A 13,849-nucleotide genomic window follows, 5' to 3' on the forward strand; every position below is an offset into this window, starting at 1 on the left:
GAAGTCAGTAGCAGCAGCCCCAGTTCCCCTAGCCCCCAACAATATAAACTAGAATGGCAAAAACACACAAAAAAATCATGTTTACATGGGGGAGGGGATGGATTTCAGTCCTGCCCGTTGGGCTGAGCACTTAAGAGTACACAGAGTGCTTAGAACTATGTTGAACCTTTTACTGTTTATACAAGGGGGGTAGGTTCAGGATAATGGAGGGGCAGGAGGTTGGGGGATAGGGAGTTGGGGGCTTGTTGGATTGATAACTGGACATTTTGCTGAGCTTTCTGTATACTTTTCTGGATTTCACAGTTTTGTTTTGTATTCTCATAAAATTAAAACAAAATTTAAAAAAAAGTGTTAATTTCAAAGTGTATCTATTCTAGTCTATAAAAGCCAGCAGTTTAATTCACCACCTTATAAGGTAAATGTGATACCTCAACAGCCCTGCATTACATAGCAAGCAGGTATGAAAAGAAAATCCCATAACACCAGCTTCAAGATAGGTTTGCAAGATTTTAGGGTGAATAACCTGACTGAGACATTTCACTCTGAAAGGACTTCAAAAACATGCACACAATAGATTCTGAAATAAAAACCAGGTGCATAGAAGTCAACTTTTCAAAATGATTAAGGGTGCTATACATAACAAAATTTACTCTTCCCTAGGCACAGTGAAGGTGCTTGCTCAGTATCGGAGGTGCTCAGCATCCCCAGAGCTGACACCTGTCATTCAAGCATACACCGACAGAAAAAATGAATGCCTTTTTGCCTAGAGGTGGTGTTCATCTGGACCCCTTCTGTGAGACTGATTTGCAGGCCACCATAATAAGTTGATTTATAAACCTGAGAACTTTGTGCTGCTGTCCTAACTTTAGTTTGCTCATTTTGCTGGTTAAAACTCTCTCCCTGCAGTCACGCTATAGCACCACTACACTGAAGCAAGTGAGATTTAGACACTGTCACCTCCCACGCCTTGCTTCCTGAATCACTGCTTTCCCATCTTTAGGTCTGTTGAAGCCAAAGAGCTTTAATTGACAGGAGATGGCATCACAAGATCAGGCTGAAGTTGTAGCTGCCATCTTGATACACTCAAAGCAAACTATTGGTCCATGCCAAGCCACACATAGGCAGGCCTTATTTCTGACTAGTAAAAAAAGGCCCATTTCTGACACAAATGAAACAGGCGCTAGCAAGGTTTTCCTCAGAGTGTGTATGTTTGAGAGTGTGTGTGAGAGTAACTGTGTGGGAGAAAGAGAGTGAATGTGCGTGTGTGTGACAGAGAGTGAGACTGGGTGTGAGTGTGTCTGTGAGAGAGTGTGTGTGATTCTCCTCTGTCCCCTGCCCCCCCTCCAGCGATTCTCCTCTGTCCCTTGCTCCCCCCCCCCCAGCCACTCTCTCTCCCCTGCCCCCCAGCCCTTTTGTAATAGTTCATATCATCATTTTCCCATACACATCTATCATTTCTCTGCTTAATAGTTCACAATCATATAATTTCCTTCCCTATATTTTATGTTCTATCTCACATTTTCTGCATATACAATTACCCCACACAAAGGGCTAATGTTGTAACAAGTACTTTAGCCTCCCACTTTACATATAAAATGTTCTCTACAGGTTGCCAATCCCAATATATATCACTATCCAGCTCATAACCGAAAAACAAGGGCACCCATCTTTCAACACAAATCGGGAGATGGGTGTCCTCTCAGGGGCACCCAAATCGGCATAATCGAAAGCCGATTTTGGGCGTCCCCAACTGCTTTCCATTGCCGGGACGGCCAAAGTTCCCGGGGGGCGTGTCAGAAGGGTAGCGAAGGCGGGACAGGGGTGTGCCAGGGCCTGCTTAAGAGATGGGCGCCCTCAGCTGATAATGGAAAAAAGGGTGTCCCTGGCGAGAATTTGGTCCACTTTATTTGGTCCCTTTTTTTTCAGGTCCAAGTCCCAAAAAAGTGCCCGAACTGACCAGATGACCACCGGAGGGAATCGGAGATCACCTCCCCTGACTCCCCCAGTGGTCACTAACCCCCTCCCACCCTCAAAAAAACAACTTTAATAATTTTTGCCAGCCTCAAATGTCATACTCAGGTCCATCACAGCAGTATACAGGTCCCTGGAGCAGTTTTAGTGGGTGCAGTGGACTTCAGGCAGGTGGACCCAGGCCCATCCCCCCACCTGTTACACTTGTGGTGGAAAATGGGAGTCCTTCAATACCCACCCAAAACCCACTGTACCCACATGTAGGTGCCCCCTCCCTTCACCCCTTAGGGCTATGGTAGTGGTTTATAGTTGTGGGGAGTGGGAGTTGGGGGGGCTCAGCACCCAAGGTAAGGGAGCTATGCACCTGGGACCAATTTGCAAAGTCCACTGTAGTGGCCCCTAGGGTGCCCTGGCATGTGAGGGGGACCAGTGCACTATGAATCCTGGCCCCTCCCATGACCAAATGCCTTGGATTTGTTCATTTTTGAGATGGGCGCCATCGGTTTCCATTATCGGTGAAAACCGAGGGCGCCCATCTCTAAATCCGGCAATCTCAGCATTTAGGTCGACCATCTTTAATGTTGACCTAAATATTGAGATTTGGGTGCCCCCAACCGTATTATCGAAACGAAAGATGGACACCCATCTCGTTCGATAATACGGTTGGCCCCACCCCTTCGCGGCACCATCCTCGGAGATGGGCGTCCCCAGTCGAAAATGCCCCTCCACATAACAAAAGATGATTTACAAAAAAATGTATATGTTCTTCAGATTGTCCGGACCCTCTTTATTCTTTCCTTCTCCTTTATCTAAGCAAATGGTATTTTCAACCATTGAAGGATATATTTCTTATATACCACCTCCAAACCACTGAAGTGGTGTACATTGAAGATATTTAACATATTTATAAATGATATAGAAATCATAATGACGAGCTCCATGGTGCATCTGCACCTTGAGTACTGCGTTCAGTTCTGGCTATCGTATCTCAAAAAAGGCATAGCAGAATTAGAAAAGATTCAAAGAAGAGCGACCAAAATTATAAAGGGGATGGGATGGAACTCCTCTCATATGAGGTAAGGTTAAAGAGGTTAGGGCTCTTCAGCTTGGAAAAGAGAAGGATGAGGAGAGATATGATTGAGGTCTACAAAATCCTGAGTAGTGTAGAACAAGTAGAAGTAAATCGATTTACTCGTTCCAAAAGTACAAAGACTAGGGGACACTAGAGGAAGTTACTTGGAAATACTTTTAAAACAACTAGGAGGAAATATATTTTTTCTCTCTCAAAGAATAGTTAAGCTCTGGAACTCATTGCCGGAGGATATGGTAACAGAGGTTAGCGTATCTGGGTTTTAAAAAGGTTTGGACAAATTCCTGGAAGAAAAGTCCATAGTCTGTTAGTGAGACAGACATGGGGAAGCAACTGCTTACCCTAGGATTGGAGGTAGCATGGAATGTTGCTGCAAATTGGGTTTCTGCCAGGTACTTGTGACCTGGCTTGGCCACTGTTTGGAAAACGGGATAGTGGTCTGATGTATGGCTACCCTTATGTTCTTATGTATCCCTCCTACTGCTGCATGGGATACACCATTGGCACACAGGCTATTTTTACCCTGGCTGCACTGCCTCTCTGGCAGAAAACCTTGGGCTCAGCTAAGGGCAATGGCATTCTCTCCCCCCTGCTGTGATGCCTCCATATAATGGTGGCTGGGCTTACCCTTTGCACGTTCCAATATACAGAGCATGGCCAGGTTATGGCCCTACAAAACCTCATTTTCAGTCATCGGGCTTTACAGTGGCCCATTTTCAGACACTGGGCCCTCCACCGACTCCTATTCAGACACCGGCCCCAGACAGTCAAGGTCCTGAGCATGTCATCCAGCTACACGTATCAGGCGTCCCTGGCCAATTATAGCCAGCTTTAAGGTGATTGTAATGTGGTTCCACAGGTGCATACTTCTGAGAATAGCCGGGAGTATAATAGTTTCCACACTGGTAACTCGTTGGTTAACTGAGACCCCGCAAGTACCCTTTGTGACAGCAGAAGTGCCTGTCAGCATCATCTCTTTGATGAGAACATACAGGGAAGATGGCTGGGTTTGGCTAATATAAAGGGTTTCCTTGATACAGCAAAAGCGAAACATGTGCCACGCTGGAATAAGATCCCCTTGCCAACTCCTCTTGCAAATTCAGATGAGTACATATTTCCAGGTATCCAACTTTACAGTGGCCCCTATTCAGACACCGTCCCCAAGCAGAACATACAGGGAAGATGGCTGTTAGGCGTATTTTCAAAGCACTTAGCCTTACAAAGTTCTATAGGTTTCTATGGAACTTTGTAAGTCTAAGTGCTTTGAAAATGAGCCCCTAGGTCTGGTCTGGCTAATATAAAGGGGTTTCCTTGATACAGCAAAAGCGAAACATGTGCCATGTTGGAATAAGATCCCCTGGCTGACTCCTCTTTCAAATTTAGATGAGTACAAATTTTTGAAAATCTTTTTGAGTTTAAATGCAATATATTAAAGAAAACTTTGACCAGTGAAGATATACACGCATAATGCTCAATGTTGAAAGCTATTATCATTGAGTTGCATGGCTGTGCACTAAAATTACTTTAGTGAATCTATAGAGCTTTGTAGATATATAGTTTTATGGGTATTCACTTTGGTTCTAATGCAAGTTTATGATTTTTACCCACTAACAATTTGCCTTGGAGTGGTTTCATCACTAGGCAAACAGCACGATGTTCCCAGGTGATAAGACCTCATGCAGGAACTTGTATTGCTGTGTTTATTTAACATTCATTTCTGGGCAAAGCATGTCCCTGGTACCAGTAATGCTATCACTAATGCTCTCTCTTGTTCCAAGTGGGAATTGTTCCAGGATCTTGCTCCACAAGCCAAAATGGAAGGGGAAAGTGTCCCGGAGTACCTGTGCTGGTTCAGAACCCCGAAGCATGGGGGCTGCTGCAACACTCCGCTGCACCCGGAACCTGGAAAGTCTACATGAGAAGATTCAGGAGAGTCAGCTCCTTCCTGGCAGAGCATAGCTAGCAAAGTGGCCCCATCCCCAAGAGTTTGATGGTGTAGTACACTGGGCTCAATTAACTGTGGTGTCATTTTTTTTTTTAATTAAAGTGGCAGGTTGGGGCAACCCTAGCAGAAATTCTCATATAAAGAAATTCCTAGTGAGCTGGAAGCAGGGAGTCAGGGAACGCCTATCACACATGGGAAATTACTGGATATTTGCATTCCATGAAGGAAGCAAGCAATTCACAGCCTATTCAGGGTCATTTTTTCTTTAGTCTTTTTTGGGGGCTTGCAGGATATGCGAATTGGTTCCATCCAGGAGAACACGCACAGGATGAAGGCTACTACACAGCAGTGTTGTCCTTCAGGAACTACCCTGCAACTGACAATTCCTGGATCCAAAACGGATCAGATGGGTAGGGGGCAAGTCGTACTGTTGACCCGGGTTAACTCTCTTCCTACTTGTCCTTTTCTAAACACAAAGGAATACATTGCAATGAGGCGAACGGGAAGAGAACCTTTTGTGATACACCAAGACGATTCCCTGCTTACCTTATTCCACTTCTCAGCAGTCTTACTCAAATGTTTGCAAAAGGCGGGATACAATCCGGATAATTTTGGGACATTCATTCACAATAGGTGCTGCCACCAGTACAGCAGCTGTAGGGCTTTGTTCATGACAATCAAGAGAATAGGCAGATGGAAGTCTGAAGCATATAAATCCTATGTTAGAAATGTGCTCCCCAATGGCCCATGGGTCTCTTGCTAATGTAACCTTTTATTTTCTGTCGCAGGGGTTGCCTTTGGGGTGAAAACCGTGTGGCCTGTCGGACACTCCGTCAAATAGGCTGCCTGCTGAGCTGAGGCAAGACCTTATGGCTCCCACTTTGGTCTGGCTCCCAAGGGCGTGAGTACACTGATGGGAGTTGAGGGAGTGAGATGGGCTCACTTTATCCTATTCCTCCAGCACAGATTAGCCGAGTTTGCCTCCCCAAGTGCCACCGCCATACATCCTGGTAGTAACAACTTGGGAGACCGGTCTTGCATTGAATTTGTGCAAATAGCTAGGCTTCACTTGTTCGTCATCTCACATTCTAATTACTTGGTCAGACATAATACTCAGATTGTGCCACAAACAGCTGAGACTATGGGGAAGGAGGAGGCAGAAGGTTAATAGACAGATTACCACGAGTCCTACAGCTGGGTGGCTTACAAGTATTGTATACGCGGGCTGAAGAGCTGTGCAAAGGGTTTTTCTGGAAGAACAGAATTCATCTTTCTGTCACTGGGAATGACCTGTTTAACAATGATCTGCAAAAGGATGTATTCTTGTCCACAAATGACCGCAGCTGATGGGTAGTTGGCCCGGGACAAGTGATACAACCTGGCCTGGTGGCGGGTGTACCCAAGCCTGATTTGAGATAAAGTTCACAGCTGAGACAGTCATGCCTCAAGGTGAACTTGCTGGGCAGCGGGGAGTTCTGCTAAGTGAACTGTCAGTCTTGCTAATGTGATGGGCTGGGGGCATTGCCTGTTGAAGCTGAAAAGCTTTGAGTTTTAGCTCAGGTGCCCTAACTTCATAAATAACTTACTTTGAATAAAACCGTGGCCAAGTTGTTGCCATTTCAACTGCATGAGTCCTGTTTTTATTTATAAAAGAGTTATAAAGGTTATCGGGCAGGATCGAGGATTCACGGCTGCCCATGTTAGAACCAAGGTGTAGTGGCCTTCAGGTACACGGAGCAGCCATTAATATGGCACCAAGCAATGAGCCTACGTGGAGGTCAGCGGGGTAGGTGCTGGGCAGCCAGGGAGTTTTTCCCCGCCATGCACCCGCATTCTGCTAGGGGCGGAGATAGAGAAGAGGGGTATATAACCCCACTGGAGGTCCCAAACACCATTTTCAGCTGGCGTTCAGAAAGAATGCATCCCTCTCTCCCTCTCTAATTGGTTGAATTTAACCGTCCATCCATAATGTTGCAGTTTTTGGGCGTGTGTACCCGAGCCTGATTTGAGCTAAGGTATGCAGCTAAGAAAGTTGCGCCTCAAGAACAACCCTCTTGCTGGGCAGCAGGGAGTCCTGGAGTTCTGCTATGTGAATTGCCAGACTTGCTAATGGTGGCGGACTGGGAATTGCATGTTGAAGCTGAGCAGCTTTGAACTTTGGCTCAGGTGCCCAAACTTCATAAATAAGTTACTTTGAAGTAACTTGTAGCCATGTTGTTGCCATTTCAATTGCATAAGTCCTGTTTTTATTTATAAGAGTTATAAAGGTTATTGGTTAGGATTGAGGGGTCACAGTTGCCTATCCAGTTTATAATCGAAAGTGATCGCCGGCCATTTCCAGACATAAATCGGGAGATGGCTGGCGATCTTGGAAAAGCGGCGAAATCGGTATAATCGAAAGCTGCGTTTTTGACAGCATCGCTGCTTTCCCGTCGCCTTGCCGGCAAAAGTTCAAAGGGGCGTGTGGCCGGCTAAGCGAAGGCGGGACATGGGCGGGCGTGGCTACTAGATGGCCAGCTTTCGCCAATAATGGAAAAAAAACCCGGCGATAAGCAGTATTTTGCCGGGTTTACTTGGTCCTTTTATTTTCATGACCAAGCCTCAAAAAGGTGCCCCAACTGACCAGATGACCACTGGAGGGAATGTGGGGATGACCTCCCCATACTCCCCCAGTTGTCACCAACCCCCTCCCACACTAAAAAAATAAACTTAAAAACCTTTTTTGCCAGCCTGTATGCCAGCCTCAAATGCTGTACCCACCTCCATGACAGCAGAATGTGTTCTATCCTCCGACAGCCTTTCCCTGGTTGTGATGTGGCTCTCAGGTGAGTGTGACACCTTTTCTGTTAGGTGCACTGCAGAGTCACATCAGCAATGCACTGTGGTGGGTGTAGGGTACTGGGCTGTACTCCCATGGTGCTTTTCCCCCTGCTAACTGGGTCAGAGTGTGCCCTGTTTTACTTCCGTTAGTCCATGAGGTAGTGGCCATGTTTGTAAGCCAGTTTTAGATCCCTTTCATTTGTTAGCCACATTAGAGAACTTAGTTCCTACCTTGAATGTGGCTGAAAGAGGGCACTGCACAGCATTCTGCCAGCTCAGACCTACTGCTCATCTCAGTACCAGGGAGACTCTTTGCCAGTGGGGCACAACCTCTGATCTGCAGTTAACTGTGAGTAAACGTGCTTATTCAAATAAAGGACTTTTTCAAAGAGATTAGTCTTCAGGTGTCAACTGGTGTGGCAAGCTTATACAGCAGCAACAAGTCCTGTCCCTGGAGCACTTTTAGTGGGTACCGCAGTGCACTTAAGGCAGGCGGAGCCAGACCCATCCCCCCTCTACCTGTAACACTTGTGCTGGTAATGGGAGCCCTCCAAAACCCACTGTACCCACATGTCTAGGGTGCCCAGTTGGTGTCCTGGCATGCCAGGGGGACCAGTGCGCCACAAATGCTGGCTTCTCCCACAACCAAATGGCTTGGATTTCGCCGGGTTGGAGAGCGCCGGTATTTTTTTCCCATATCGCTGAAAAACAAACCCGGCCATCTCAAGCCCGGCGAAATCCAAGCCATTTGGCCGGGCTAAACCGTATTATCGAAAAATAAAAAATGGCCGGCCATCTTTTTCGATAATATGGTTCCGGCCAGCTGTAGCGCCGCCGCCACACTAGATCGCTGGCGACCTATTTGGCCGGTGACGTTCGATTATGCCCCTCTATTTTAACTATCAAACTGCTTTCAACCAAGGAGGCTCCTCCATTAACAGCTGCCCCTCTATTGACTTTAAAATGTGCCTTTTCAAGTGTGAAAAAGAGGGCCTTCAAACAGGGAACCTTATGGGCTCAACGGAAGAACCCAAAACAATGAAAGGCCATAGCCACAGAAGTTGAGTACAACCTTTCTAATTAAATGGCATCCAGTAGACAGCCTCCAGAGGGGAAAACAAAAATGACTAACTGCTGCTAGTGAGAGGAAAATTTCTGATTTATGAGTTCTAAGGGATGGAACATTGACATAAGAAGAGAAAAATAAAGACCTTAGAATAATAAAACCAGAGCAGGTGCATACTACTCAGCTATTACTGCTGCTTTTCAATGAAGAATTACATTTCCAATTCCCAAACTTGTGAACTCCTGGGAAAAGAGCTGCTGGGCTTAGCAGCAGCATACCAGTAATTGAAAGATGAGCAATATGCACTTGAGGTCACAAGGTTCTCAACCACTAGGGGGATATAAATATTACAGGGCTCTAATAAATAAAGAACTTTTTAAAATGTATGTGCATGTATAATCTAAGAGCACTGCAGTAAAATTGCTTTTTATTATTGGGAAGAAGGGGGAACATAAACATAAGAACATTCATTCTGATTCCAAACAATGTGAGGAGGGTTCACTGAACCAACTGCTAACAACTCCACAAATATAAATCTAACATAAAAGCCCTCCAACTTATAAAATCACAAACACTCTGGTCAGAAACCAGCATGTCCCCCAGGGAAGTACTTTCCAAACCTGTCCTCATCCCACAGCAAGTCAAGTTTTCAGGATAGTCTCAATAACTATGCATAAGACCACCGAAACATTGTGCGTGCAAATTCACTGTAAACAGCCTGAAAATCTAGCTTGGATGGGGGACCAAGTTTGAGAATCACTATGCTAGAGTGTTAACTGAGGTACCTTTTCCTCTGTTTCTTACAGGTAAGAAAAAAAAAAAAGACTTTTACTTGCATGTACAGAGTTGCTCTAAATAAATGTGTATCACTCAGAAAAGCTGAATGACTGAAATTTTACATATATACAACAAAAACAAATTCCTTTGTGGCAGCATATTAAGGCTGACAATTTGTACAGTTTGTAGCTAATTTGGGCCCAGAAGCATAACCAAGGTTTATCCCTCTTCTCCTGGAGCCCCAGAAACAGCAGAGTATAAATGTGCTTCAGAGAGTCAGACTCTCAGCAATTTGGAAGACAAACACAATATTCAACATAATGTATTCAACTTTCATTGTGTGTGTGTGTGTGTGTGTAGGGGGGGGGGTTCCCCCCCCCCCTCATCATATACTAAAAAAGTTGGTGATCACCATTTCTACAGGTAAAGTATGGCTTTTCTAGAATCTGACAATAAGTGTCCTGGGTAGTGCTTCTTATTTTTACATCTCCAGCAGCACCAAGTTGTATATGTGCTTTGCACCTCAGAAGTAAATCTGCCAAGGCACTTTAAAAATATATATATATGTCTGCCAGAAATGTCATGATTGGGTTCCTGCAAATTCATCCACTCACAAAGAAACCATCTGTGTACCAGTGAGGTCCCTTTGTAAGATGAACCCTGAGATTGGCATAAGTAATGTTTATCTCCTAATCTACATCAGGGTGATGGTGGTGGTAGAAGCAATAGGATAAAAAAACACCACATCTGAGTGCTGCAGGCAGTTCAGTTTTCAAGATGGCGCTTTTTTGTATATTTGGCTATCAACTACAAATGCTGAAAGCAAAAGACCCGAACTGTCAAAACAAATATCCAGCAAACCAGAGTGGGGGGGGGGGGGCACTTGAAGAATTGCACCCATTATCCCTAGCCCAGGCCATATTTCACTGCTGTATATATATGATTTACTTTGATTATGCTGCAATATGAAAATGGATTAGCAAGCTCAGACATTTACTGACAAACTGAGGCTCTCAGCGGCACAGAGAAGACAGGCAGATTGTTCATCAACTAAAGAGTAAGGGTTCTAGAGCACATCCTTAGAATCTTCATAAGAATGGACATTAAAAAAAAAATTAAGATTCATTTTTCTGCATATCCTGAAAAGAAAAAAAAATTAAATAATAAATTGCACCATTAGACCTTGGCTGCTTATAACAGAACATTAAAAAAAAAAAAACTGATTGCTTGAAAAGAAAATGATTGGACAGGTATCTGTATCTTTCATCTGTCCTTGGAAGTCAGTTTTTCAATCAATTCTTGAAGTGGAGCAAGTTCCCTTCTGTCAATAAGGTTGAATTCCTGCATGAGCCAAGACAAAAATGAAAAGATGTAAAATTGCACTTGTAAACAACTTTTCAATCTGAACAAGTTTGTGATCAGGTTACTAATTGTATGTCTTTCATAAAATTGCAAACAGGGATGGTGGACATTACCTTATGACTAATTACAGCAGAGGATTGGCTTGAATTTAAATGTGATGCCGTGCTGGGCAGATGCAAATAGGTGAAATAAACCCACTTCACCTATTTGCATCTGGCTATTGTGATGTCATAGATCCTACTCCATTTCTGGTCTCCCTCGTCATACTGTAAAGGCCCTTTTCATAGGGGTAGCGATTGTTAGTCTGTACAGTGCCATCAGCCTCTGTGTCATTTTTGTTAGTACAGACTAACAGATTTGTTGAGGTATAAGCTTTTGAGGACCACAGTCCACCTAACTTAGATACATCCGACAAGTGCATTCTTGATCTTAAGTCTGTGAAAAGTACGATTAGTCTCTGTATCACTTTTGCCATAGGCCGCTTCATGTCTATTCCAAGCATGTAAGAATTACATCAAGCTTTGGGGCAATACAAGCCGCTAATGGAAATCTGTTTCAGGTGGCCTCTGTTTCAGGCGGCAATACAAGCCGCTAATGGAAATCTGTTTCAGGTGCGCCTCAAGAACAACCCTCTTGCCGGGCAGCAGGGAGTCCTGGAGTTCTGCTATGTGAATTGCCAGACTTGCTAATGGTGGCGGACTGGGAATTGCATGTTGAAGCTGAGCAGCTTTGAACTTGCCCTTTCTGTGAAAAGCTGTTTTCATATTTGAGCCCCTTCCACCTAATCCTCCTGCAAGCTTCATGACAACTGCCTGGTCTTCAGCAAACACCATATTCTAATACTCTGCTGAAGCCTGATAAATTACTATGAAATCTCCCTTTCCATTTTGTTTGTATAAAAAATACATCTTAGTGTAGGCCCACTCTTTGGTTGCCATCACTTTTTCAATCTCATTTCATAAAGCTAGGCAAAGTACAGATTGAGGTTTTTACCAAAGACATATCAAGGAAATTAATTTCAAATTGGCAGACAAACAAGGAAACAGCCAGCCCCTCACGTCCTCACTGTGCGCTGTGGTTCTCTCAGCTGACACTACCACACCACACCACACCCCCACCCCCCAGTGACAGACCCTGGCAGGCACTCAAGACTGTCACTAGGTAGAGCAGCACAGCCAAGGCACAGAGCCCTTCAAGCAGTAGTGTAGCAACGGGGGGGGGGAGAGAGCCTTGGGGGTCTGGGCCCCCCAATTTGTTTCAAGCCCACCAAAGTCTGCTGGTTTGGCTGGTGGGGGTCCCCAAGCCCCACCAGCAGCAGCTTTCCCGTGGCAATATTCGGCACCGCGCTGCCTGCCCTGCTTCTCCCTCCCTCATGCGCATGCTCGGTTTTAATGAAATTGAACATATGCGACTTTCAACAGAAAACCCAACCCCCAAAGGAGCTGGGAAGACTAGGGCCAGGGTAACCACCCTGCCTTCCTGCTATGACGATGCCAATGAACAGAGTTTTTTTTTTTTTTTTGAGGGGGGGGGGGGGTTGGAATGTTATTTGTAAAGCTAACTTCCACGCTTATCGTGTACACAGACTCTACAACCACCTTTTGGCGCCCTGAAAAAAAATAAGAAAACAGAAGATAGAATGACTTGCCAAACCCTGGGGTGGGCTCTGACAGTTTAGAGGGACTAAAGGAAAGTAAATTAGCAGGTAAGACCTAAATTCTCCTTCTATAGTGTCTCTCTAGACCATCACAGATGGGAAGTACCAAAGCAGTGACCTCATGGGTGGGACCCCCATAGCTCGGACTCCAGCACCCAAGCCCCAAACTCCGCGTCCCAGTGCGCCTGAACATCCAACTGGTACTGATGTGCAAAAGTGTGCAAGCCACCTTACAAATGTCGAGAGGTGCCACCAAAGAATATTCCGCCCAGGAAGAAGATTGTGCCCTAGTGGAATGCATGTTCAAAAACACAGGAACCTCCTTTCCATGAAGCAGATAAGCCAACGCCACGGCTTTTTTGATCCTCCAAACATGATAGCAAAGTGCAGCGGCCTCCAAAGCAAAGAGCCCCCAACAAGTACTAAGAGCCGATCATTCTTCTGAAACTCCTGAGAAGCATGAAAACAGCTATGGAGGACCTGTTGATGTCCAAGCAATGGAGACAGCACTGCTCCTCTGACCCCGACTAATCCCTGGACTGTGACATGAAAGGGTGACACCACCTTAGGGCAGAAAGGAAGGGACTAACTGCAGCTCCATTTTATCAGGAATTAAACAGAAAGAATGGAGCCCAACAAGACAACGCCTGTAACTCTGAAATGCGACACTGATGCACAAAGCCACATTCTTGACAGACCAACAGCCTTGAGCCACGTGACCCGCACAATGCGCTCCTCAGCTAAGGAGACTGGCGTCTGTGGACACTATGGTCCACTCCAGAGGAGCCAGACTAACACCCCTGAATAGATGAGAGCACTCCAGCCACCAGCCCAAACTGACCCTTGCCAGGGAACAGAAAAGCAACCTGAGCTCCAAATCCTGAGATTGAGGAGAGTACTCATATCCAGCAGATCGCCAAGACCTGTCGTTTCTTTCTTTACAACATCCGTAAAATCCGCCCCTTTCTTTCCAAGCACTCTACCAAAACCCTCATCCACACCCTTGTCACCTCTCGTTTAGACTACTGCAATCTGCTTCTTGCTGGCCTCCCACTTAGTCACCTCTCCCCTCTGCAATCGGTTCAAAACTCTGCTGCCCGTCTCGTCTTCCGCCAGGGTCGCTTTACTCACACTACCCCTCTCCTCAAGTCGCTTCACTGG

The 13,849-nt window shown here is 45.4% G+C and overlaps 1 protein-coding gene across 3 annotated transcripts in view; it reads right to left on the reverse strand.

The window, feature by feature from the left end:
- Positions 1 to 10,058: 10,058 nt before the first annotated feature.
- MOB1B (MOB kinase activator 1B) overlaps positions 10,059 to 13,849 on the reverse strand; it is a 164,771-nt gene continuing 160,980 nt past the window's right edge. For all 3 annotated transcript variants that reach the window (XM_030190633.1, XM_030190635.1, XM_030190634.1), the window contains exon 6: positions 10,059 to 11,010. In XM_030190633.1, coding sequence (XP_030046493.1) covers positions 10,933 to 11,010 — 78 coding nt within the window. In that variant the 3' untranslated portion in view covers positions 10,059 to 10,932. The remainder of the gene's footprint in view (positions 11,011 to 13,849) is intronic.

Source organism: Microcaecilia unicolor, chromosome 2 (genome assembly GCF_901765095.1).
Source record: "Microcaecilia unicolor chromosome 2, aMicUni1.1, whole genome shotgun sequence".
Taxonomy (NCBI): domain Eukaryota; kingdom Metazoa; phylum Chordata; class Amphibia; order Gymnophiona; family Siphonopidae; genus Microcaecilia; species Microcaecilia unicolor.